Source organism: Capricornis sumatraensis, chromosome 1 (genome assembly GCF_032405125.1).
Source record: "Capricornis sumatraensis isolate serow.1 chromosome 1, serow.2, whole genome shotgun sequence".
NCBI lineage: Eukaryota > Metazoa > Chordata > Mammalia > Artiodactyla > Bovidae > Capricornis > Capricornis sumatraensis.
The window spans coordinates 32,888,601-32,915,445 of NC_091069.1; the positions used below are offsets into that span (position 1 = coordinate 32,888,601).

General features: G+C 38.4%; 1 protein-coding gene across 1 annotated transcript in view; it reads right to left on the minus strand.

Moving 5' to 3' along the window:
- Window positions 1-26,845, minus strand: part of DTNB (dystrobrevin beta) — a 209,167-nt gene that overhangs the window by 162,000 nt on the left and 20,322 nt on the right. The window contains exon 4 of the mRNA XM_068964051.1: window positions 11,688-11,773. Coding sequence (XP_068820152.1) covers window positions 11,688-11,773 — 86 coding nt within the window. The remainder of the gene's footprint in view (window positions 1-11,687; window positions 11,774-26,845) is intronic.

The following is a 26,845-nucleotide window of genomic DNA, read 5'->3' on the forward strand; positions in this document are numbered from 1 at the left end:
TTGCTGAGAAGGCTCCTCTTTCCCAATCATTGAATACTCTACCAAAAGATCACATAACCATTCGCACACATCCACCTACCTACTTTTTTTGAGCATACATAACTGGATAATATATAACTTTTTATTTTACCTATTTACACCTCACCTTATTCCAAGAAGAATTTGTAGCAGCACACCTTTATCTCTTACATTTATGTGTGTACTTATATAAGACATATACATATTTGAATGTATGAATATAGTTGAATATTGGTGAAGGGTGTGAAAGAAACTATATTATACATGTGTATTCATATACTAATGATGTAATGTATTCTTATGTAGTATGTTCATTTAAAACATTCCATTTAGTAAGTTCTAAAGTAGAATAAAAAGAACTCACATTATCTTTTCTATCGCAAGATCCTTTGATACTATAAGATTCTGTTTTTACATAATGTCTGACCCAAGTAGCTGAGAAAGAGGTTTCCAGTAGTATTACTATTTCTTTATCTTCTTAGAGAGAGCTTTCTATCTCTGGTTAGTAATTTTCCTCTTCTCACCCGTAGTTGAGGAGAAAAAGAAAAATAACCTGGAGCTCAAATCAACTTGACAACTATAACCTAAGCTTTCTTTTCAAATTATTCAGCTTTCTTACAAACAAATCAGTGTGTTAAATATGCAGAGAAAAAAAATTTCCTGAGGCCTTTTCAACCATGGTATTTTGAAAAATAATATTCTATATATTCGTAATAAAAAGGTACAATAGAAATATGTATGTAATAGATACATACAATATACATTTTAACATTACTCTTTAGGTTCAATCTGGGGATTTTATCGCAAACCACTGGGTAAAAAAAAAGAAACATTTAAAATATGTTAATCAAAGAAACATAAAATTTAGATCACAGCACCACAGGGTAACTATTAAGGCATCAGAAAACAGAAAATTATCAAAGGAAAATCTCTGGCACATTCCTTTCATGATAGCTGCTAGTTTGCAGTTGAGGGAAAAGCATTAAATACCCATTAGGAGGGGAAAATTCAACAAGTGGCTAAAAGAAACATAGTCCTAGTGGAAAGTAAAATCAATTAATTAACAAATACATACTAAGTTCTCACTGAGTGGTCCAAGTGCCAAGCATTCTGCTATGTATTTTGAAACACAACAGGGAAGTATGATACACGGTCCTTATCCCTCAAGACACTTCCAAAGTAACTGGGAAAAATAAGATACATATGAAGCAAAGAAGAATTAAACACTAAGCTAACTTAAATAGAACAGAAAGAAAGGAGGCATATGATATTAGTTTAACCACACCATTTGCTATGGCTCAGTCTGCTTGCGTGTGTGGTGTGCTAAGTTGCTTCAGTTGTGCCTGTAGACACCCAATATTCTTACCTCCTTCATTAGTAATAGAACACTAATTTTATTTGTGGAGCAATGTACCCAGCTAAGAGATCACACTTTGCAGCCTTCTTTCAATACGTTTCAGTCATGTGACTAGGAGACTATAAGCAGAAAGGTTGTGAGAGATTTCCTGGAAGGCTGGTTAAAGAAAGCTGACTGCCCTGGAATAGATCCCTTTTTCCTTCCTCCTCTTGCTATCTGGAATGCAGCTCCAGAATGATGGCTGCACCTCCAGCAGCCACCTTAGACAATGAAAAGTGAAAGTGAAAGTGTTAGTCACTCAGTCCTGTCCAACTCTCTGCAACCCCATGGACTGTAGTCCGCCAGGCTCCTCTGTCCCTGGAATTCTCCAGGCAAGAATATTGGAGTGGATTGTCATGCCCCCCTCCAGGGGATCTTCCCAACCCAGGGATCCAACCTGGGTCTCCTGCATTGCAGGCAGATTCTTTACTGTCTCAGCCATCAGGGAAGCCCTGGATGATGTGGTAATCTCAAACTTTATGTAGAAATCATACACCAGAATGATAGAAAAGAGGGATATAGAAAGCCTGGGTGTCAGATGAACACAAAGCTACCATATCAATCCTGGAATACATACCCCTGGACTTCCTTAATATAAGAGAAAAATAAACTTCAACTTTGTTTAACACTGTTATCCTGGGATTTTTGTTTTCATCTTGCAATCCCTGGTTTTAGAAAAGGCAGAGGAACCAGAGATCAAATTGCCAACATCTGCTGGATCATGGAAAAAGCAAGAGAGTTCCAGAAAAACATCTATTTCTGCTTTATTGACTATGCCAAAGCCTTTGACTGTGTGGATCACAATAAACTGTGGAAAATTCTGAAAGAGATGGGAATACCAGACCACCTAACCTGCCTCTTGAGAAATGTGTATGCAGGTCAGGAAGCAACAGTTAGAACTGGACATGGAACAACAGACTGGTTCCAAATAGGAAAAGGAGTACGTCAAGGCTGTATATTGTCACCCTGGTTATTTAACTTATATGCAGAGTACATCATGAAAAACGCTGGGCTGGATGAAGCACAAGCTGGAATCAAGATTGCCGGCAGAAATATCAATAACCTCAGATATGCAGATGACACCACCCTTATGGCAGAAAGTGAAGAGGAACTAAAAAGCCTCTTGATGAAAGTGAAAGAGGAGAATGAAAAAGTTGACTTAAAGCTCAACATTCAGAAAACGAAGATCATGGCATCCAGTCCCATCACTCCATGGGAAATAGATGGAGAAATAGTGGAAACAGTGTCAGACTTTATTTTTGGGGGCTCCAAAATCACTGCAGATGGTGATTGCAGCCATGAAATTAAAAGACACTTACTCCTTGGAAGAAAAGATATGACCAACCTAGATAGCATATTCAAAAGCAGAGACATTACTTTGCCGACTAAGGTCCATCTAGTCAAGGCTATGGTTTTTCCTGTGGTCATGTATAGATGTGAGAGTTGGACTGTGAAGAAGGCTGAGCACCGAAGAATTGATGTGTTTGAACTGTGGTGTTGGAGAAGACTCTTGAGAGTCCCTTGGACTGCAAGGAGATCCAACCAGTCCATTCTGAAGGAGATCAGCCCTGGGATTTCTTTGGAAGGAATGGTGCTAAAGCTGAAACTCCAGTTTGGCCACCTCATGCGAAGAGTTGACTCATTGGAAAAGACTCTGATGCTGGGAGGGACTGGGGGCAGGAGGAGAAGGGGACGATCGAGGATGAGATGGCTGGACGGCATCACTGACTGACTCGATGAACGCGAGTCTGAGTAAACTCCGGGAGTCGGTGATGGACAGGGAGGCCTGGCGTGCTGTGATTCATGGGGTCGCAAAGAGTCGGACACGACTGAGCAACTGAACTGAACTGAAACTTTACTAAACATTACCCCATTTTACTGTCACAAAAACACAGTGTGTGTGTGTGTGTGTGTGTGTGCACACGTAAGTGCAAACGCACGTGTATATGCACATAACTGTTTAAATTTCATAGCTAAGGAAACTAGCTTAGTAAAGTTAAACTACTTAAGGTCAAAAAGTTATGTCTAGATCAAGGTTTAAACTCACACTGATTCCAAACACATTCCACTACACTGTACTTCTTCAAAATATAGTGAAGAATAGAAAAAAAAAATACATAGGCAGGGGTTGTAAAGAAAGAAATTTAGAAGCTTGGCCTTGAAAACTAGGATTTGAAACGAAGTAAAAACATGGTGGGAGTAGGGGTTTTGGGACACAACTAGAGAAGAACAGAGATATATAAAACGAACAAATATAACAATGCAGAAATAGAGAATAAACTAGTGGCTGTCAATGGGGAGAGGGACGGGGGAATGAGGGTTAAGGGATGAAAAAGTATAACCTAATATGTATAAAATAAATAAGCTACAAGGATATATTGTATAACATAGAAATATAGCCAATATTTTATAATGACTTTAAATGGAGGATAATCTCTACAAATACTGAATCACTCTGTTGCACACTTGAAACTAATATAATATTGTAAATCAACCGTATTTCAATTGAGAAAAAAAAAGAGTAGGATAAAAACCTCCATGGCGGGAGTTTACAGTGTGCCTGTTAGTGATGGCAGACAGGAAACAGTGCACTGAAGAGAATGTTCTATGATAATTTATATGGAGAAGGAAAGATAAATAAAGAGTCAGTAAGAAAAGTAATCACGTTATGAATGAAAACTCAAGAGGAAACAATTTGAATTCGGTTTAAAAGTAGGGAAGAAATATTTAGAAAGTTAGGTTTCAAGAAACCAGACTGTTAATGACTGGCAGAATAAAAGAGGAAGAATGAGATTGGAGACATCAGCTGGAAAACTTTGTAAACTTTGTAAACAAGGCACAAGTAAGGAAGTGAGTGGCAGATGGGGGGAGGGGTGGTCAACTCCAAGACATCACACTGTAGGCAACTGAAGCTGATGGCAAACTGGATTAGAGAATAAAGGAATTTCTAAAATTAGGATTATTTTAAGTTTCCAGCTTCACAATCCTAAAAGGTAAGTCATATGGCAGAGCAGGAAAACAGGAGGAACCCGAATGCTGATGAGATTCCCTGAGCCACCGTACCAACCGTGAACTTGCCAGGTTTTGGACTTACTTTTACACAAGAAAAACAAATCCTGACGGTTTTAATGCCACTCCTAGTCAGGTTTTCTGATGCCACTCCATGTATTCATAACTGACACACTAGCAGTTATATTCAAGATCAGAGACTTCAGCTACAAAGTACATACATACATGTACATGGCTTCAAATCATAAAAACATACGTGCATACATCCACACCATCAAATTTATACCTAACTCAATCACAGCAGTACTGATTAGATGGCGAAATGGCTAACTGCTCTCCTCAAAAAAAAAAGTATTATTTTCAGTTATACTTAGTTACTAGGTCATATAACATATAAAAGTTCAGTTCAGTTCAGTCGCTCAGTCGTGTCGGACTCTTCACGACCCCGTGAATCACAGCACGCCAGGCCTCCCTGTCCATCACCATCTCCCAGAGTTCACTCAAACTCACGTCCATCGAGCTGGTGATGCCATCCAGCCATCTCATCCTCTGTTGTCCCCTTCTCCTCCTGCCTCCAATCCCTCCCAGCATCAGAGTCTTTTCCAATGAGTCAACTCTTCGCATGAGGTGGCCAAAGTACTGGAGTTTCAGCTTTAGCATCATTCCTTCCAAAGAACAGCCAGGGCTGATCTCCTTCAGAATGGACTGGTTGGATCTCCTTGCAGTCCAAGGGACCCTCAAGAGTCTTCTCCAACACCACAGTTCAAACGCATCAATTCTTCGGTGCTCAACTTTCCTCACAGTCCAACTCTTGCATCCATACGTGACTACTGGAAAAACCATAGCCTTGACTAGATGGACCTTTGTGGACAAAGTAATGTCTCTGCTTTTGAATATGCTATCTAGGTTGGTCATAACTTTTCTTCCAAGGAGTAAGCCTCTTTTAATTTCATGGCTGCAGTCACCATCTGCAGTGATTGTGAAGCCCCAAAAAAGTCTGACACTGTTTCCACTGTGTCCCCATCTATTTCCCATGAAGTGATGGGACTGGATGCCATGATCTTCGTTTTCTGAATGTTGAGCTTTAAGCCAACTTTTTCATTCTCCTCTTTCACTTTCATCAAGAGGCTTTTTACTTCCTCTTCACTTTCTGCCATAAGGGTGGTGTCATCTGCATATTTAAGGTTATTGATATTTCTGCCGGCAATCTTGATTCCAGCTTGTGCTTCATCCAGCCCAGCATTTCTCATGATGTACTCTGCATATAAGTTAAATAACCAGGGTGATAATATACAGCCTTGATGTACTCCTTTTCCTATTTGGAACCAGTCTGTTGTTCCATGTCCAGTTCTAACTGTTGCTTCCTGACCTGCATACACATTTCTCAAGAGGCAGGTTAGGTGGTCTGGTATTCCCATCTCTTTCAGAATTTTCCACAGTTTATTGTGATCCACACAGTCAGAGGCTTTGGCATAGTCAATAAAGCAGAAATAGATGTTTTTTGGAACTCTCTTGCTCTTTCAATGATCCAGCAGATGTTGGCAATTTGATCTCTGGTTCCTCTGCCTTTTCTAAAACCAGCTTGAACATCTGGAAGTTCACAGTTCACGTATTGCTGAAGCCTGGCTTGGAGAATTTTGAGCATTACTTTACCAGCATGTGAGATGAGTGCAATTGTGCGGTAGTAGTTAAAAAAAAACAAAAAAAAACTTTTTAGTCCATGAGAAAAGAAACTGTAACTTAATAGGTTTACATTAGACTAGTAAGAGAACAAGCAGAAACATGTTCGTTGGGTGGTTGGTTTTAAGAGAAATACTGCTAGACTAAAACTGAACGTACAGTTAAGTAATTACTTAGAAGTCATTACTTCTAGAGTTAGTGGTTTAAAACAGTTTTTCCTTTTTTTTTTAAGCTAGGCTTCTCATATCTGTAAAGAAAAACACTGAAAATAATTGCTAGATTTTTTTATCATAAATGAAACATAACAATGAATCCAAGTACATCTCATATCCATAACAAAATGAAATGTAACAATGAATCTATAATAGCAAATATGATTTACTATATACCTATAAAAAATCTAAGAAAGAAACAAATAAGAGCTAATTAAATGTAATAAAAAAAAAAATCCCCAGAATTCAACTAGCCCTCTAATTAAAGCCCTAAACCCTTCTGGAATTAAAGGAAAAAACTGCTTCCCAGATCACTGATTAATTCCCCAGTAATTCTATTTATACACCTCTGAAAGAAGGTATGCTGATTTCCCATTAGTTGTCTCCAGTTAAAAATATAGGCTTTCTCCCTTGTGGAAAACCCACAATCAAGCCCTTACACACACACAGGTACAAACTTTCAAAAATATTCTGTCCTTTGTGTAGTAGCAAAATAATGCTACTATTCTACCATCCTCACATATTTATTGAATTTTTTTCCCCTGTTGATAATGACCCCGGCTTTCTTCATTGCATCCATCCATTCCCTTCTTGTCCCTGCATGACCAACCATACACTTCTGCAAGGTGACAGGACTGTTTACAAAAGGACTCAAATCTATTGAAAAGAAAGCCACTTTCTTTTCTATGTTAGCTTTGCTGGCAAATGACTCTCATCTTCTCTTGCCATCTTTCTACCAACTGAGCAACCTAAACCACACACACATGCACACAAAATGTATACACATCTGCATATTTATAAATATCTATATGTAACTAAATCCAAGCGCATATTTTATTCTCAAACTCATGAATATTCCTACATCATTCACTAAGTCGAAGTGAGGCAGGAGGATGGGAGACAACCATGCCTTGGGCTTCTAGTATTGACTCAGTCAGGAACTACCCTAGGCAAGTCTCCAGGCCTCCCTTGCTTTTGGTTTATCTTTTTCTTTTTCATAAAATGCAGATGAGGCAGTCATTTCTTGCTTTCAGTTTTAAAACATTTTGGTTACATGAGAAATATGAATGTGAGCAAATACTCGGATTAAAGAGTCACTTCCTGCTAATGAAGGGAAGGAATGATTAAGAGTGCTAGCCATGATAAATAAGCAGTGACAGGTGGTTAAAGACTATAGCAGAGGATGCTAAATTCTGAACAGGTGAAACTGCTTCATTATAACTTCAAAGGTTGACTCCCTATAGCTTGTTAATGAAACATCAAGGAAGCAAATCAACTGAAATGCTAGAACTGCCAGTTCTGAGCAAAAACACCACCTCAGGTCATCTTTCCCCCGGCTACTCAAAATGTGGTCTATCAAAAACACACAAAAGCAATAAGTAATAAAAATTATTATTAACCATTTTATGCCACAACTCAGAGAAAATGCCTAACAGGGTGTTATCATTTGGGGATTTTTTTTATGCACATAATAATTTTTTGTTTAAAACTGTATTACATTTATGCATGATTTTGATCTGAAGCATAATTTTAAAGGCAGTATATTCCATCCTGTCAGTATCCCAAACTGTAACTGAGCTCTCACTTTTGGTCATTAAAGCTGTTTCAAGTCTTCAAATATTATAAAAAACGCTGCAACAAATATATACAAAACCTGGGATTTTTAATTCCTTATGATAAACAGGAAGCAGGCTGAGTTACAGGATACAAATATTCTTACAGCTTTTCTGATATACACTGTCAGACTGCCCTTCAAAATGATGGCACCAGTTTTCTCAAGGACTTAAAAATAAATTGCATGAATCATCTGTTCCTATCTTTTAGAGTAAGACAGATGGGGTTTGAATAAGAGATTAAGTTTCTTAGAAAACAGCAGAATTAGGCCAAGCAAATCACACAGTTAAATTAATTGATAAGTATGGTCTAATCAATAATGGGCTTACAGTCTATAAATTTTGTTTCTCTGAGGATTCCTGACATTATTGAGTCTTCATCATGCTGATAATTAAAGTCTGTATTCTCTGATTATAAATCATTGGTATTTAGAATCCTGACAAGTTGCCTTTGAATCTTGGAAACAGTTCCTAATGACCATAAGAGTTAACTGGTTATCTATAAATGAATGATACCTGGGAACAGAAACTTATTTAAGAGAGACCTGAAAAGTCTAATTAAGAAATGTCTCAAACTAAAAACACAAATATTGGTTAAGTCATTTAAAATGCTATCTTAACAATAAAACAAGCAAGCAAACAAAAACAGATCAAATAAAATGGGGGGAAAGTAAAAGTATTCATCGTTCAGTCATGACCAACTCTTTGTGACCCCACAGAATGTAGCCTGCCAGGCTCCTCTCTGTCCATGGAATTCTCCAGGCAAGAATACTGGAGTGAGTAGCCATTCCCTTCTCCAGGGGATCTTCCCGACGCAGGGATCCAACCTGGGTCTCCTGCATTGCAGGCAGATTCTTTCCCATCTGAGCCACCAGGGAAGCCCAAAATGGGGGAAGGAGAGAAAATTAAAGAAAAAAAAAAATCCTAAAACAGGTAAAAAGCAGAAAAATCAAAATAAAAGTAGAAATGCTAAGGCATATTCCATAAATTAGAAAAATCTAACTTAATGGGAACATTAACAGAGGCAACAGCCAAAGTACAGTCAATGGGAGGTTGCAGGAACTAAGAACAAAGACAGGGAATAAGGAGGCAGAAAAAGTGAATAAATGGTCAAATATCAATTGATGTTACAATACAGTCTTACAGCTAATTTCTGCTACACTATTATTCAGCCACTTCAACTAAATAGGACGTAGCTGTGACTAGAAAGCAAAGGAAAAATGGATTCTCGCAACAGCCAAAACTGACGATCATACTACGAAAGTGAGTGCTTCTCTCAATATGAGCAATCACTTCTTTTGTACTTCAATAGAATACAAAGAAGGCTGGTTATGTCTCCTCCATCATAGCATATGAAAAGTGGACCAGAAGCAAAGAGAGACTTGTAGAGACTGGAGCACTGATAATGCCATCATGTTTACCAGCACTAAAGGACACAAACATACACCGCCACCACCGATAACCAGAAATTCAAGAGCTGAAAAAGCACAGCAGTCTGAAAAGACGAGAAGGAACAAACCACCCAGGATTTCACCATCAGCCCTAAATGTATCACAGAATGACATCCCTAAGGGATGAAAAGTGTTTAAATTATGATCAGTAAGCTCTGTTTAAAACAGGAGGCACAGACTATACAAAGCAGTTTCCACCCTGGATGATTAAAACAAAAAAGTAGAGATAAGCTAAAATTTCACCAAATGTAAATTATTGATTGAGAACTAAAATTATTGCAGTTCTCTGTTGTAACTATTAGTGAAAAAGTGCAAATTCTAATTCTCTGTGAAGTATGGAAGGGATCCATGTGATAGTGGGGTTTTGTTTTTGTTTTGTTTTAATGTGGCTTTTGAACTTCTTCTGCTGCTGTGCTATGCTGCTCAGCTGTGTTGAACTCTGCGACCTTTTGGACTGTAGCCTGCCAGGCTCTCTGTCCATGGGATTTTTCAGGCAAGTACCTAGCTGCTGGTGAGTGAGTGAGTGAAGTCACTCAGTCGTGTCTGACTCTGCGAGCCTATGGACTGTAGCCTACCAGGCTCTTCTGTCCATGGGATTCTCCAGGCAATAGTACTGGAGTGGATTAAAATCTGCATATAAATGTAGCAAATTTAATCACAGATACTTAAAGAATCCGGAATCACCTAGAATGTGCAGTTAATCAATTTCCTATTTTCAACCAGCTTCTCCAGTACTTCTTTATCTGGTATCATCGTCGTTAAAAGGCAGAAAAAAGCCCAACTTTCTTTCTGTCTGTGTTTGAATGAAACATAATTTCATCCATATTGTATTATCTTCCTAAGAAAAACCACACTAGAATTTAGAAAATACTAAGAAATTTCAGCTCCAAAGGGTAATATTTTGAGATACCGTGTGAAAACAACTCAGAAGAGTATTTAAATAAAACTATAATTTTTTCCACCAAAACTTCATTTTAAATTGTAGCTGATCTTGAAAAGAGATAACTAGATAACACTGACCAAATATATTATCAAAGATCTTTCTTTAGGCATCTAAATCTAGATCTAATGAGCCACCTAACTTTCCAACTTTCAACGTCACGGTAACATGTAAGAAAAAGCACAGAAAACAAATGCACCTATGAAGAGATCTTGCCCCAAAGCTCGTACTTGAATCAGATCACGCCTCCATACCTTTCAATTAAAACAAAAACCCACTGGCCATAGAGGAACATCACCCGAAATCTAGTCCATGAGAAATGCTACGGGACAGATGACCCAGTTTCAACAAACCAATTCACAAGGTATCTCAACACTTCATGAAAACCCACAGCTTCAATCTCACCTCCCTGAAACCTGCCAGTTTCTTACTCCACAGGTACTTGTATTAGGGCACCTGGATCACACAGCGTCTCCTGTCACAGGACAAGCAGGGTAGAGTACAACAAAGCAGCTTACAGCAGGCTCTCAATCTACAGCCTGAGTTGAAATCCCAGTGTCACCCCCTCAGTTAACTCAGCTGTGGAAAAGAAAATATCATGTGCTGCTCAAAGGCATGTTAAAGACTCAGTAAGAAAACACATGTAAAGCACCCAGCACAATGCTTGGCATATCTGAGGCAGGGACTATCTAAAGAGTGAATAAATGAAAAAGGACAGGCAGAAAAATTAAGTGTGGATTTTACCTTCTTCCACTTCATTTTACCACCTTCTAATAGTATCCACTGAACAGCACAATGCCAAAATTGAAAACAATAAGAAAAAAAAGGAACGATAGCTGAATAAACAGGCTGCTAATTTCTACATAACTACACTTGACTCTAAGGTACTAAAAAACAGTTTAATCACAAGAAATACCACCTGATAAAGCATGGAGTGATTAAGGGCTAAACTTGACCAAGCCTGGTAAAAGTAATGAAATTTATTTTCTAACTAAAAGTGACCAACAAAATTAACTTCAAGCATAATTTTTAATAACATAGAAAACATTTTTAAGCATTTTAAAGCATCCAGCTTGAAAAAGAATTTTTTTAATGTCAACATCACTGAACCTTTTCAGTTTTCTTGCTTTAAACTGAAAAAAAAAAAAAAAAAAAACAACTAACAATTTAACCAACTTTTCCATCTGACCAGTAGGTGGCAAAATTTGAATATTCTGAGCCAGTAGCTGCAAAGAAAGTGATATGGTAGTAAGAAAAAACAAAAACGTTCAATAGATAATCATCCAAAATTCTAAAAACATTCATTTAAAAGTGTTTAAAAGTCCTAATTTGAAAATAGAATCTTTCAAATAATATAAAAATACTTACATCTCAATTTGTCCAGCATTTTTCCACCACACATGGTTGCTAACATAGCTTTAACTGAAAATACCGTCAACTTGCCTCGGCCCTCACTGCAAAATAAATTATATTAGAAATAATTGCTATCTGGAATCACAAAAGCAATCAAATGTATCACTAAATATCAAGCAACCAGTAAACTGATTCCTGCACTTATGTTACAATATTACCACATTTAGAAACCTTGTATTCTTGTTTTTCCTTTATAGAATTAAGGCTTCACATACGCTATGAGAAAATTGTTCAAACTAGTTCATTTAGAAATGAGTTTAGAAACACCCTGTAAAACAACTTCTGTTGGATTTGTAGGCAAAGGTCAAATGGACGGAACCTGAAATAAACATCCCGCCACCTTAATCTACTAAATTCACAGCTGAAGTGTTCGAGTATTCAAACCTGAGGCCCCACGTGGTTTGAACAGTGATTCAAAAATGTGTCCTCCCATCAGGATATTATAACAACAGTTTATTTCTTTGTACTAAGGAAACAGGATACATATTGCTATAAAGATTTTACAGTACATTTATCTCTATTTGTTTTTCTGGAACAGCCTTTACGTTACCATGTGTTTATTCTAAGAAGCTCATCTGAGACACTTGTGTCTCGTCTTCTCCTATCACCAATGTGAGAAAAGTGAAGAAGGGACAGTGACATGAACTCTTCTGCAGGAACTAGAAAGATGAAATGTAGAACCTGAGTGATCTACCCTAAGTCAAGCTGCATACCACCTGCACAACCAGGACAATATCAGCAAGGCCCCAACCCCTGCGGCCACTGCTTCAACCATTCGATTATGCCCTGGTTTCAGAGAAGATGAAAACTTCACTAGCTGGATTTTTAAGTCATATATATGAAATGACAAATATAATGGGCTTTTGCATTAACTTTTTTAAAAGTTTACTGAAGAACAGCATCTTTTTCTTTTTTGGCCACACCATACAACATGTGGGATTTTAGTTCTGCAACCAGGGATCAAACCTATGCTTCCTGCACTGGAGGATGTAGTCTTAGCCACTGAGCCATCAGGGAAGTCCCATTTTTGTGTTAATTTTATGAAGCTTGTGCTTACAAAGTGTCATAGTAACTTAGAGTGAAATACCTTTGCAATAATGAGAACTGTATCATCTTGGTTTTGAAGATCATATGTCCACCTATCATATTTACCAATGCTAATATAGTGTCTCCTATTTTCCAAAACTTTTTGTATACAATAAGATCATACCTGGAAAAAATGTAAAGGGTTGATAAGCCAGAAAATTCTCAGTGAAAACACTGTCAGGACACAAATGCTTGTTACCGTCTGATTTTAACTATTACATCTAGTAAGATAAAACAGAAATTCTCTAAAACCAGCTAAAATTAGAATGAAAGTGAAGTCGCTCAGTCGTGTCTGACTCTTAGCAACCCCATGGACCGTAGCCTACCAGGCTCCTCCATCCATGGGATTTTCCAGGCAAGAATTCTAGAGTGGGCTGCTGTTTCCTTCTCCGGGGGATCTTCCTGACCCAGGGATTGAACCTAGGTCTCCCACATTGTAGGCAGACGGGTTTTTAAAATATATAGTTCATCAGAACACAGATTCTGGTCCAGGCCTTATACTGTACTTGGCAAAATTATCACCTGGAAATAAGGAATACGCCCATGTCAAATATTCATTGCATTATACTAGCAATGTAAGTGGCTAGAATAACATAAACTGGCTTAAAAGTGATAGATTTCTGATAGAGAGCTTCTAGAGTGGACATCTCTTTCGGGTCCCTGACCATCCAAATGCTGAGTCTAGATCTACATTAACGTACATCCTACCTTATGCAACATGTATACTTCCCACTACCAAAGTACGAGGAAGGTAAGAAAAAACCAAAAATATGTGTTTTCCCATCTTTCTTTGAAGCTAAGACAGGGGCACATAACACAAGCTCCACTAATAAGATCCATCTGCTCCAGACATCAAATAGAAAACAACCTGCAGAAGAAAGAACTCCCAAGAATCCACCCAGCGAGGATGGCGACAGGAGGAGCAGTCACACGCAGCGTCTGACAGCAGAGAGGGGCTGTCATGGTGGCACCCACAGTCCCTCGTCAGTGGTGTCTGGAGCACAAGCAGCAATGTCCATGCCCAGCTTGGTGGCAGAGGTGCTTCCTGAGACCACTTATGTGATATGATTTTGAGCTCTGTTCCTGGCAGTGTGGTCTTCAAGCCTACTTTCCCAACCTTAGAAAGCTGAGGGCTCGCCCATATCCTTTTAATGAATTAGCCAGAGATGATTCCTACTGCTTACAACTAAGAACTCTGATGAATGCAGCCTCCATCCTGAAGGGGCTCAGAAAGATGACCCAAACAAAACATTCCAGAAGCTCAAAGCGAGAGTAAGCAAGCCTGATGGCCCGCAGAACAAGGATGGAGAGCAAGCGCTTCCCACAGCAAAGTCGAGCTTTGCTGCACAGCTGATGACATTTTTAAGGTAAATGTGCTCAAAACATTTTTTGCAGACACAGATTGCATGATGTAAGAATACCCAGGAAATTCCATAAGGGAAAGTAAAAATGAATCTCAGAAGAGATTTCCACAGAAATCAGGATTCTGATTACCTCTGGGGGGAGAGAGAGGAATTGTAACACAGAAAGGAGAAAAAAGAGGTTCTTTCAGGGTGCTGACAACATCCTATTTCTTGGCCTCCGGAGTGTTTATATGGATATTTGCTCTAGACCAGTTCATTAAACTGTACTTTGTTTTAGCTATTTTTCCATAGGTGTTTTCAATTTCTGAATAAAAACTTTTTAAAAAATGAATCCTGGGAAAGTGAGGGTTACCATTATTGGACAACACTAATGGTTTAAGGGAGAGAAAGATGAAAAGGAAAAATACAGGCTAAAAAACATTTAAGATATTTAACCTGCAATGCATAAAATTTTCCATAATGAGAATTTCCATAACAAAATATAAAAAATAGTAAAACCCCCAAGGTTCTGGCCCCATCTTCAGATGTCTATTAATAGAAGACTGGCTATTAGGCTACCCTAAAAAAGAATGAAAAAACATATGAAAGATAGAGAATTATATCCAAGATAGATTACTAAGTGAAAAAGCAAAGCAAGGCATTGAACAAAATAATTGCTAGAACGAAATCTAGCAATTATGTTAAAAAGGAGAGAGTAGAAACAATATTCTCATATACCTGTATACATATAAATGGTCTGAAAGGATACTGAAAAAATTACAGTTGCATTTAGGGTCAAAAACAAGCAGCCAAAGGAAAGCAATGAAAGAGTGGGCACTTTTCACTTTATAAATAATTAATGTTTGTTCTAGAAGAGGAGGTTCTTAAGCCAATAAACTAAGCTTCCAACAAAGGACACTAGGAAAAGAACAGCAAATTAAACCCAAAACAAGCAAAAGGAAAAAAATAATGAGTAAGAGCAAAAATCAGTGAAATTGAAAACTGAAAACCAATAAAGAAAATCAATGAAACCAAAAGCTGGTTCTTTGAATAAACCAGTAACACTGTAAACCTCTAGCCAGACTGACTAAGAAAAAAAGAGAGAACACACACATTACAAATATAAAAAATGAAAGAAGGGGTATTAGCAGAGACTCTCTAGCTATTACAGAAATAATAAGGAAATATTACAAAAACTTTATGTCCATAAATTCAACAATTTGGATGAACTGGACAATACAAGCTACTCCTTGAAAAACGCAAACTATTAAAGCTTACTCAAGAATAAATAAGTGGCCTGAATATAGACCCATATCCATTATAGAAATCAAATCTGTATTTTTAAGCCTTCTAAAAAATAAAGCTCTTTATTCAGAGAGCTGGCAAATTCTAAACATTTAAAGAAGAAATAATTGCATTTCTACTCTCTTCCAGAGAGTAAAAAAGGATGGAACACGTCCCAATTCTTTTATGAGGCCAGCATTCTTCTGATAACAAAAGCGCTTAAATACATCACAACAAAAGAAAATAGCAAGTCAGTATCTCTTGTGACGACAGATACAAAACTTTCAACAAAATGTGAGCAAATTTAATGCAGCTAAATAAAAATGAATTAAAAATCACAATCCAGGGGGCTTTATCCCAGTGATATAACACTAGTTTGACATTTGAAAATCAATCAATGTAAAGAGAAAAGCCCTATGATCATCCAAATAGGTACAGATAATAATACTCAACATCCATTCCTGATAAATACGCTCAGAAAACCAGAGGGAAAAAGCACTTCCTCAGTGGGCATCTTCAAAAAATAAACACTGCTAGTAACATCATACTTAATGATGAAAGATTAAGTGTTTTTTCCCTCAGATCAAGAACAAGTCAAAGATGACTGCTTTCACTGTTAGAACGCAATACCACATTAGAGAACCTAGCTGCTGCAATAAAGCAAGAAAAAATATAAATGCACAAAGACTGAAAGTTCAAAAACATAACTGTATCTTCTCCAGACAATATGACCTTCTGTGTAAAAAATCCCAAAGAACCCACCAAAAAACTGTATAGAACATACCAAAATACTATAATAAAGGACTTTTAGTAAGGTTGCAGTATACAAGGCCAACACAGAAAATTCAAATTTCTATAAATTAGCAAAAGATAATTGGAAATACAATAGCAAGAAAATATGAAAATGCAGATAATGTTTAAAACATGTATGTTCAAGATCTGTATGCTGAAAATTATAAAATATTGATGAAAGAAATAAAAGAAAATGTAAACAGTTACACCACATTCATGAACAAAAGACTCATTGCTTATTTTAAAATGTTAATTCTCCATAAACAGATCAGAATACTATTGTGATTCAATGGAATCCCAAATTCACCATAGGGATTTTTTTAAAAATCAACAGGCTAATTCTTCATACTTCCTTAGCTTTCTAAACCCATACAAACCCCAATAAGGCATGAGAATAAAGATACTATTCAGATGCCTAAAACCCACCCTGTTGTTGGTACTTTCAAAAGGTTCTCAGGTTTTTTTTAATATGCATCCAATCAGTATGCAGAAGCAGAAGATATTAAGAAGCGGTGGCAAGAATACACAGAAGAACTGTACAAAAAAGATCTTTATGCCCCAGATAATCAAAATGGTGTGATCACTCACCTACAGCCAGACATTCTGGAATGTGAAGTCAAGTGGGCCTTAGGAAGCATCACTACGAACAGAGCTAGTGGAGGTGATGGAATTCCAGTTGAGTTATTTCAAATCCTAAAAGATGATGCTGTGAAAGTGTTGAACTCAATATGTCAACAAATTTGGAAAACTCAGCAGTGGCCACAGGACTGGAAAAGGTCAGTTTTCATTCCAATCCCAAAGAAAGGCAATGCCAAAGAATGCTCAAACAATCGCACACACCTCATACACTAGCAAACTAATGCTCAAAATTCTCCAAGCCAGGCTTCAACAGTGTTTGAACCGTGAACTTCCAGATGTTCAAGCTGGATTTAAAAAAGGCAGAGAAACCAAGATCAAAATGCCAACATCCGCTGGATCATCGAAAAAGCAAGAGAGTTCCAGAAAAACATCTATTTCTGCTTTATTGACTATGGCAAAGCCTTTGACTGTACGGATTCACAACAAACTGTGGAAAATTCTTAAAGAGATGTGAATACTCAACCACCTGACCTGCCTCCTGAGAATGTATGTATGCGTGTCAGGAAGCAACAGTTAGAACTGGACATGGAACAACAGACTGGTTCCAAATCAGGAAGGAGTACGTCATGGCTGTATATTGTCACCATGCTTCTTTAACTTATATGCAGAGTACATCATGAGAAATGTTGGACTGGATGAAGCACAAACTGTGGAATCAAGATTGCTGGGAGAAATATCAATGACCTCAGATATGCAGATGACACCACACTTACGGCAGAAAGTAAAGAGGAACTAAAGAGCCTTTTGATGAAACTGAAACAGGAGAGTGAAAAGTTCTCTCAACATTCAGAAAACTAAGATCATGGCATCTGGTCCCATCAGTTCATGGCAAATAGATGGGGAAACAATGGAAAGAGTGAGAGACTTTATTTTGGGGGGCTCCAAAATAACTGTAGATGGTGACTGCAGCCACGAAATTTAAAGGCGCTTGCTCCTTGAAAGGAAAGTTATGACCAACCTAGACAGCATATTAAAAAACAGAGACATTACATTGCCAACAGAGGTCCATCTAGTCAAAGCTATGGTTTTCCCAGGAGTCATGTATGGATGTGAGAGTTGGACTATAAAGAAAGCTGAGTGCCAAAGAATTGATGCTTTTGAACTGTGGTGATGGAGAAGACTCTTGAAAGTTCCTTGGACTGCAAGGAGATCTAACCAGTCCATCCTAAAGGAAATCAATCCTGAATATTCATTGGAAGGACTGATGCTGAAGCTGAAACTCCAATACTTTGGTCATCTGATGTGAAGAGCTGACTCAACTGAAAAGACCCTGATGCTGGGAATGACTGAAGACAAGAGGAGAAGGAAATGACAGAGGATGAGATGGTTGGATGGCATCACTGACCTGATGGGCAAGACTTTGAGCAAGCTCTGGGAGTTGGTGATGGACAGGGAGGCCTAGTGTGTTATAGTCCATGGGTTCACAAAGAGTTGGGCATGACTGAGCAACTGAACTGAACTGAAAGCTAAGAACTACGAACACAGAGCTTGTGATGCAATACAAAGACTCTAGCTTGTAGTTCACAGGCAATGATAAATCAGAGGACATAATGCAAGATGAAAGAGAATGAATCATACTGTGTATGAGTAACTCTTTCTGGCTCCAAATCTCGTGTTCTTCCTTTAAAGAGACAAAATAATATCTATTCCTTGCCACAAAAACGAAAATAATGCCATCTATGCAGACAGACAGGGGAGTGTGGGAGAGCCCAGCATACTGACAAGAGACCCGGTCAAATTCAACTCTTAGTGAAGAAAGTACTCATCAGTAAATGCCATAACACAGGTTTTACTTGTTTTCACAATAATTTGCATCCCTTATTCAAATATTCTTTAACTCAACTCTGTTGCAAATAATAGTCCTGGATTCAGAAAGTCTTATATTCAAATACAGAATAGCAGCTATACTTCTCAACTGACCTGTATCCTTTTCCACTCATTGGTTATTACTGGTCTCAACAGCTGGCCTCAGATCAAGCAGGCTGTAGATGCATTTACAGAACAGTGCATTCAGTTCAGTTCAGTTGCTCAGTCATGTCCAACTCTTTGTGACCCCATGGACTGCAGGCTCCCTGGTCCATTACCAAGTCCGAGTCAGGGATGCCATCCAACCATCTCATCCTCTGTCATGCCCTTCTCCTCCTGCCTTCAATCTTCCCCAGCATCAGGGGCTTTTCTAATAAGTTAGCTATTTGCATCAGGTGGCCAAAGGATCGGAGCTTCAGCTTCAGCACCAGTCGTTTCAATGAATATTCAGGACTGATTTCCTTTAGGATTAACTGGTTTGATCTCCTTGCAGTCCAAGGGACTCTCAAGAGTCTTCTCCACCACAGTTCAAAACCATCAATTCTTCAGCACTCAGCTTTATAATCCAACTCTCCCATCCATACATGACTACTGGAAAACCCATAGCTTTGACTGTATGGACGTTGATCAGCAAAGCAAAGTCTCTGCTTTTTAATATGCTGTAAGTTTATCATAGCTTTAACTCAACTAATTATTATCAGTAATGTGCAGCCCCTTATCTCATCATCTCTCATATCTACTTTCCAACAAATTTCCTCTTCACAACAGCCACACAGCAATCTCCATACACAATCTCCCACCCAACCAATAAGCAGATCGTCTCTCCTCTCTGACTGCATGCTCTTCTGAGCAGGCAAATGCTATCTGTGCTTAGCTTCGCAGGCTTTATTGAGGGTGAGGAGATATGCGTCAAAGGGTTAACGTGTAACTCAATAGTGCAGAGGGAACAGACAAGTCAGGTTGAGAGAACCATTAAGTATGGGGGAAAGGAGAGGTATCAGAGACTAAGAATCATAGTAAGTGTGAGGTGAAGGAATCTGCAGGCAGGAGAGATTTGTAAATGATGTTTAGTGAGCCTTTATGTATCAGTTCAGTTCAGTCCAGTCGCTCAGACGTGTCCAACTCTTTGCGACCCCATGAAACGCAGCACGCCAGGCCTCCCTGTCCACCACCAACTCCCAGAGTTTACCCAAACTCATGTCCATTCAGTCGGTGATGCCATCTAACCGTCTCATCATCTGTCGTCCCCTTCTCCTTCTGCCCTCAATCTTTCCCAACATCAGGGTCTTTTCAAATGAGTCAGCTCTTTACATCAGGTGGCCAAAATACTGGAGTTTCAGCTTCAACATCAGTCCTTCCAATGGAACATCCAGGACTGATTTCCTTTAGGATAGACTGGTTGGATCTCCTTGCAGTCCAAGGGACTCTCAAGAGTCTTCTCCAACACCACAGTTCAAAAGCATCAATTCTTCAGCGCTCAGCTTTCTTTATAGTCCAACTCTCACATCCATATGTGACTACTGGAAAAACCATAGCCTTGATTAGATGGACCTTTGTGGACAAAGTAATGTCTCTGCTTTTTAATATGCTGTCTAGGTTGATCATAACTTTCCTCCAAGGAGTAAGCGTCTTTCAATTTCATGGCTGCAGTCACCATCTGCAGTGATTTTGGAGCCCCAAAAAATAAAGTCAGCCACTCTTTCCACTGTTTCCCCATCTACTGCCATGAAGTGATGGGACCGGATGCCATGATCTTAGTTTTCTGAATGTTGAGCTTTAAGCCAACTTTATCATTCTCCTCGTTCACCCTCATCCAGAGGCTCTTTAGTTCTTCTTCATTTTCTGCCATAAGGGTGGTGTCATCTGCATATCTGAGGTTATTGATATTTCTCCCGACAATCTGGATTCCAGATTGTGCTTCATCCAGTGCAGCAATTCTCATGATGTACTCTGCATAGAAGTTAAATAAGCAGGGTGACAATATACAGCCTTGATGTACTCCTTTTCCTATTTGGAACCAGTCTGTGGTTCCATGTCCAGTTCTAACTGTTGCTTCCTGACCTGAGTACAGGTTTCTCAAGAGGCAGGTCAGGTGGTCTGGTATTTCCATCTCTTTCAGAATTTTCCACAGCTTATTATGATCCACACAGTCAGAGGCTTTGACATAGTCAATAAAGCAGAAATAGATGTTTTTCTGGAACTCTCTTGCTTTTTCCATGATCCAGCAGATGGCAATTTGATCTCTGGTTCCTCTGCCTTTTCTAAAACCAACTTGAACATCAGGAAGTTCACGGTTCACATATTGCTGAAGCCTGGCTTGGAGAATTTTGACCATTACTTTACTAGCGTGTGAGATGAGTACAATTGGGCGGTAGTTTGAGCATTCTTTAGCGCTGCCTTTCTTTGGGATTGGAATGAAAACTGACCTTTTCTAGTCCTGTGTCCACTGCTGAATTTTCCAAATTTGCTGACATATTGAGTGCAGCACTTTCACAGCATCATCTTTTAGGGTCTGAAATACCATCACCTCCACTATCTTTGTTCATAGTGATGCTTCCTAAGGCCCACTTGACTTCACATTCCAGGATGTCTGGCTCTAGGTGAGTGTGAGTGATCACACCATCGTGATTATCTGTGTCATGAAGATCTTTTTTGTACAGTTCTTCTGTGTATTCTTGCCACCTCTTCTTATTATCTTCTGCTTCTGTTAGGTCCATACCATTTCTGTCCTTTATTGAGCCCATCTTTCCATGAAATGTTCCCTTGGTATCTCTAATTTTCTTGAAGAGATCTCTAGTCTTTCCTGTTCTGTTGTTTTCCTCTATTTCTTTGCATTGATCGCTGAGGAAGTCTTTCTTATCTCTCCTTGCTATTCTTTAGAACTCTGCATTCGAATGGGTGTATCTTTCCTGTTCTCCTTTCTTTTCGCTTCTCTTCTTTTCACAGCCTTTATGTTTAAGAATCTGTTTATAAGCATGCAACTGTGTATCCTGGGAATGGTAGGGGTGGAGTCAAATTATGAATCTTCCCCACTTATAATGCTTACCATTACTTACAACTTTAGGTTCACAGTTTGAACTACCAAAAGATTTATTCACTCTTCAAAAGGAAGTATTACTATAAGCAAGTTAATAAATGATATATTTAAAGATACTTTATAAATACTTATTAAAGAGACATATAAAAATCTAAGCATAAAAGCATGAAGAAATAGTTATCCAATAAAATAAATGCAGGGACAGTCTCACAATTCTTACTTCCTCAAATCACATTATTTTTACTTTTCTGAAAAAGAAAAAAAAGTCAGCTCCCTCCTCTCAACTATTTGCTTTGTGGCCAAACTTCAGCATTTACTCCTTTGCTCTCAATGCTTTCTTGGCATTGAAATCTCTTGGCCTACTTTAAGCCTAACAACTTCCTGTAACTGCCCCCAAACACAGCAAAGGGAAGGTGTCGCTTTTACTTGAGCAATATTTGGTTAGAGCTCTGCATTTTTCCTCTGCAACTAGAGGCAGTGGAGAGAAGTCGCACTCACTTAGCAGCCTGATCCCTGAGGATTCTGTCCTTTATCTGACTGATTCCTTCTTCTTGGAAAAATCTCATTCTTGATCCTTCCCACAAGACATCTGAATTTAATCCATAAACCCCAGTCAAGTTACATTTAAAACTGAACAGTCCCCTGCCCTTAGCATATAACCTCACCAACATCCATGTTTTTTCAGTACTTCCAAAGTCAAGTCCAAGTTCATACCACGATCAGTTCTCTTCAGACAAGATCTGGAAAGATTTTTAACCTGGTTTCATCACCCAAAAAATGTGACTCATTTAAAATCTGGCCTAGCTGAAAAGTTGATTAATAGGTCAATACTTAAGGTATAACACAATTAATACTGAATATGAACCCCTATAGAAAGATGCTAAAATGAAAGGTGGAACAGGTAATATGTGTTGAGGATGACCCGAGAGAGGAAACATGTTATTTTAACCCACTCACACAGAATCCCTCTGGGGAACACCCCCCACCAATAAAGGAACATGATGACTCTCATTCTCAGACTTCCCTGGATGATTCAGCTCCACAGACCAGTCATTTTTACAGTCTGACAATAAACCATGCACGTGACTTCTAAAAAGGGTTCTTATCTAACACTGAGACAACACCGAGATGAGCTCTGCGCCAAGCTAAGCAGTGAGTCACCTGAATAAACACTTACGTTTTAACATGCAGGTACCTTGAGAAGTCTCTGCACTCCTCACCTGTGCCTTTTGCATGGGAATTTGCTCATTTAAGTTTAGTAAAGTCTCAAATTTTTGGATACTTAAACTAACCCAAATTGAATGGTTGTCTATAGCTTTGCATTGTCTAATAAGAGTTTGTTATTCAAATTAATACTTTCAAAAACAGGACTATGGGGAGCACTTTTTACTTAAGAAAACAAGCTGTTTTCACATCTCTGGCAAACAACTGTAAATGCTGCCAACGATAAATTAGTATTCTTGCATAAAAATAGACTTCTACTTCAGAAACACTATTACCAGTCCAATTATCGCACGTCGCTAACTAAGAGTAATAAGAGCATTTCTCCTGGATTTTCAAAAACTCGTATTTTTCCAATTAATCTTCATTTACAAAACTTCACTGTGAATGTATTAGGCAATAATCAACGGCAAATCAAGAATCTATTTGGCAAATGTCAAATAGCTTAATCAAGCAAAATCAACACAGAGTATTATTCAAATTTATTACAATCAGAATGCCTGTTAATTTTCATTTCAATTTTAAAAATATTTATTAAGAATCCAGCATTGCAGAAATAAAAGTTAGAATCTCTGCTCTCAAGGACTTTCAATCGTATTTGTATAATTATGAAGCAGTTGAGAGCATTATATAATTGAAACTCAAAATAATGATCTAGACAGCATGACAAGTCCTCATAGGGATGAAAATGGAATTGCTGATAACAGGGAAGGCTATAGGGTGGGTAAAAACCAGGGGTGGGGAGGGGGTGGTGGGCAGAAGACCAACCAAAATGCATAGAGAGAAGAAATGAGAATGCCATATTGGAAAACTGAATAGTGCCTCAAGTAGCTTAATTAGAGCTTGGTGTGAGTACGGAATTAAGGACTGATAGCACAGGGCTTGCCAGGTGGCACTAGTGGTAAAGAATCTATGTGCCAATGCAGGAGACACAAGATATGAGGGTTCGATCTCTGGGTCAGGAAGATCCCCTGGAGAAAGAAATGGCCACCCACGCCAGTATTCTTACCTGGAAAATGTCAAGACAGAGGAACCTGGTGGGCTACAGTTCATGGGGTGCAAAGAGTCAGACATGACTGAACGGCTGAGCACACACACATATAGCATCAGACCTAACTGAGGAGTACAAACTTCATTCAAAAACCAGATGAATCTTTGAGTGTTTCTAAGGAGGGAGGTTACATGATGAAAATAGTGTCTTCATCAGATTACTTTAGAGGTGAGTTTTGAACGGACTGGAGAAGTTCCTCTGTTATTTCCTCTCTCCTTACTTTCAGGGAAAAACAAAGGCAAGGAAAAAGCAACCCTCGGAAAAAGTATTCCTCTTGCCTTTTCTAAAAAAAAAAAAAGGATGAAAAGGAAAAAATAAAATAAAGACCAAAATAACAACCTCTCCCCTCACAACTTTTTTATCTGAAATTTTTTTTTAGCTAATGGTCAAGCCTTTTGCAGGTCTACATACCCTGAAATCAGAGTACTGTCTGAAAATTCACACAAATGCTTGAATTCTCTTGAGAGACAACAAAAAGCTTTGCTGGGTAGAGAAACAAATGAACTTTAAAGCAATTCTGTCACCAAGCACTTAGACTAGGGCTCAGTGAACTGGCTTCGGGGGTCACACTACCCATCACATCACACAATGCACACAATCCACAGCAGTATCCTACAGGGCAGAGCGTGCTGCGTGGACACACAGGCTCCACTCCTCCTCTGCCACCAAAGAGACTGTTCTTCTCCATTTTGCAACAGGTTTCCCCTTAGGATTTCACCTTTATAAAACATTCAAAAGCCCAGCTCATTCTTCACCATCCCCTGGAAATTTCCTGAAAAAGCTATGGTCAGATCTTCTAAGAATTAGAAGAATTAACTAACCCTAGCTCTTCTAGGAGCTAAATAGGCTATCGGGGGGCATCAAAAGCTTCCCACTGAGCACGAATTCTCTCCTATTTTTACTTGGCTTTTCCCTGTCATCCTGAATCCATCAAGAACAGGTAGAGGTATCCGTAAATACTGTACATAAATAAATGAAATGTTTGTGTCTCCCAGGAAATTGTACCTTTGTTTAAAACTCACTAATGGGGAAGACCATAACCTAATAATATCCTTTTGAGCAATGTCCATTCCATAAACATGCAATCACATTCAGAACTTAAGGAATACATTTGTTTTTATTTAAAGTGAACTAGTTCGGTTTTCAGAGAAGGCAATGGCACCCCACTCCAGTACTCTTGCCTGGAAAATCCCATGGATGGAGGAGCCTGGTAGGCTGCAGTCCATGGGGTCGCTAAGAGTCGGACACAACTGAGCGACTTCACTCTCACTTTTCACTTTCATGCACTGGAGAAGGAAATGGCAACCTACTCCAGTGTTCTTGCCTAGAGAATCCCAAGGACGGGGGAGCCTGGTGGGCTGCCATCTATGGGGTCGCACAGAGTCAGACACGACTGAAGCAACTTAGCAGCAGCAGCAATTCGGTTTTGCTTTTTTTTATTCTATATTGCTTCATTTTCTTGCATCCAGTATTAAAAGGGAACTTTGGAAACTTTTAATATATCCAAATTAAACTGCTAAAACAAGATTTTTAAATGGCTTTCAGCCATATTTCCAAACTACACAGAAATGTTTTTCATATAAAATTCATCATAAATTAGATGTATCAAAGTCTTTAAACAAATCTTCAGATTGCTCAAATTTGAAAGAGTGTTTTCTACAGTTATGTTAGATGGTAAATAATAACCCTGGGCCTTTCATTGATATGCTTAGTAGATATGCTTTGAAGATTTTATCCAAGCCTAGTTTCATTAAATGTATGATTTTTTTTAACAGGTTTGTTCCATTAAAGGTGGAATTTTACTATATCTCGTTTTGGTGAAGGTCACCGACTCATTTACAAAACAAATCTTGATTAAAAAAAAATAAGAGGGAAGATAAGGTTCAATAGTCAGGTAAAGTGTAAAGGAATTTCTTAGGAAATCATTATAAAACATTTTTCCTTCTTACAGAGGAAAACATAGAATACAATAATTATCCAAGAAAAATCTCCTATCAGGTTTAAACTATAAAAGTTTAGACCATCAATTCAAAATGAGCTGTCTTCTAGGAAATAATCTATCAGAAATCACAATGACTCTGAACTTCCCTGGCAGTCTAGTGGTTAAGACTTCACCTTCCACTGCAGGGGCTGTGAGTTTGATTGCTGATCAGTAAGCTAAGATCCCACATGCCTCATGGTCAAAAAAGAAAAAGAGAAAACGCCCAAAACATAAAATAGAAACAATGTTGTAACAAATTCAATAAAGACTTTCAAAATGGTCCATATCAAAAAAATTTAAAAAAAAGAAAAGAAACCATTATGGTTCAATCAATAGCTGGTACCAGGCCTCCCCCTAAAGCACCATGATTACAAAAAGAGGCCCATAAACACATATCTAAATACTAAAACTATCAATCAAGCCAATAGATTATTCATTAAAATATGTTCTATCTCTGTACAATGACTAATATACCTTCAAAATGACCTGGAAAGTCAAATTCACCACCTGGGATTCAGACACTTGATGCTCCCACATTGGGAAAAGCTGGCCCCCTTTTCCTGCCACCTCCAGCACACCCCATACTTTGAAGAACCATATATGCATGTGGCCACTCCAGCCTACATGTCCACAATTTGTCCACATCTACTGCAAATATCCAACCCAAGACGATTCCTTGGATTCAGGGGTACAACTATCTTTAAAAAAAATCAACAAACAAGACAACTTACATCAGTTTCAAAAGTATAAGTATTAGAGCAAATGGACTGGGAATTTTAAAATAAACCTAATAAATATGTTAAAGAGACATATGAAAACATATTTTCAGGGAAATGCAAATCAAAGCCATAATGGGATATCATCTCACACCTG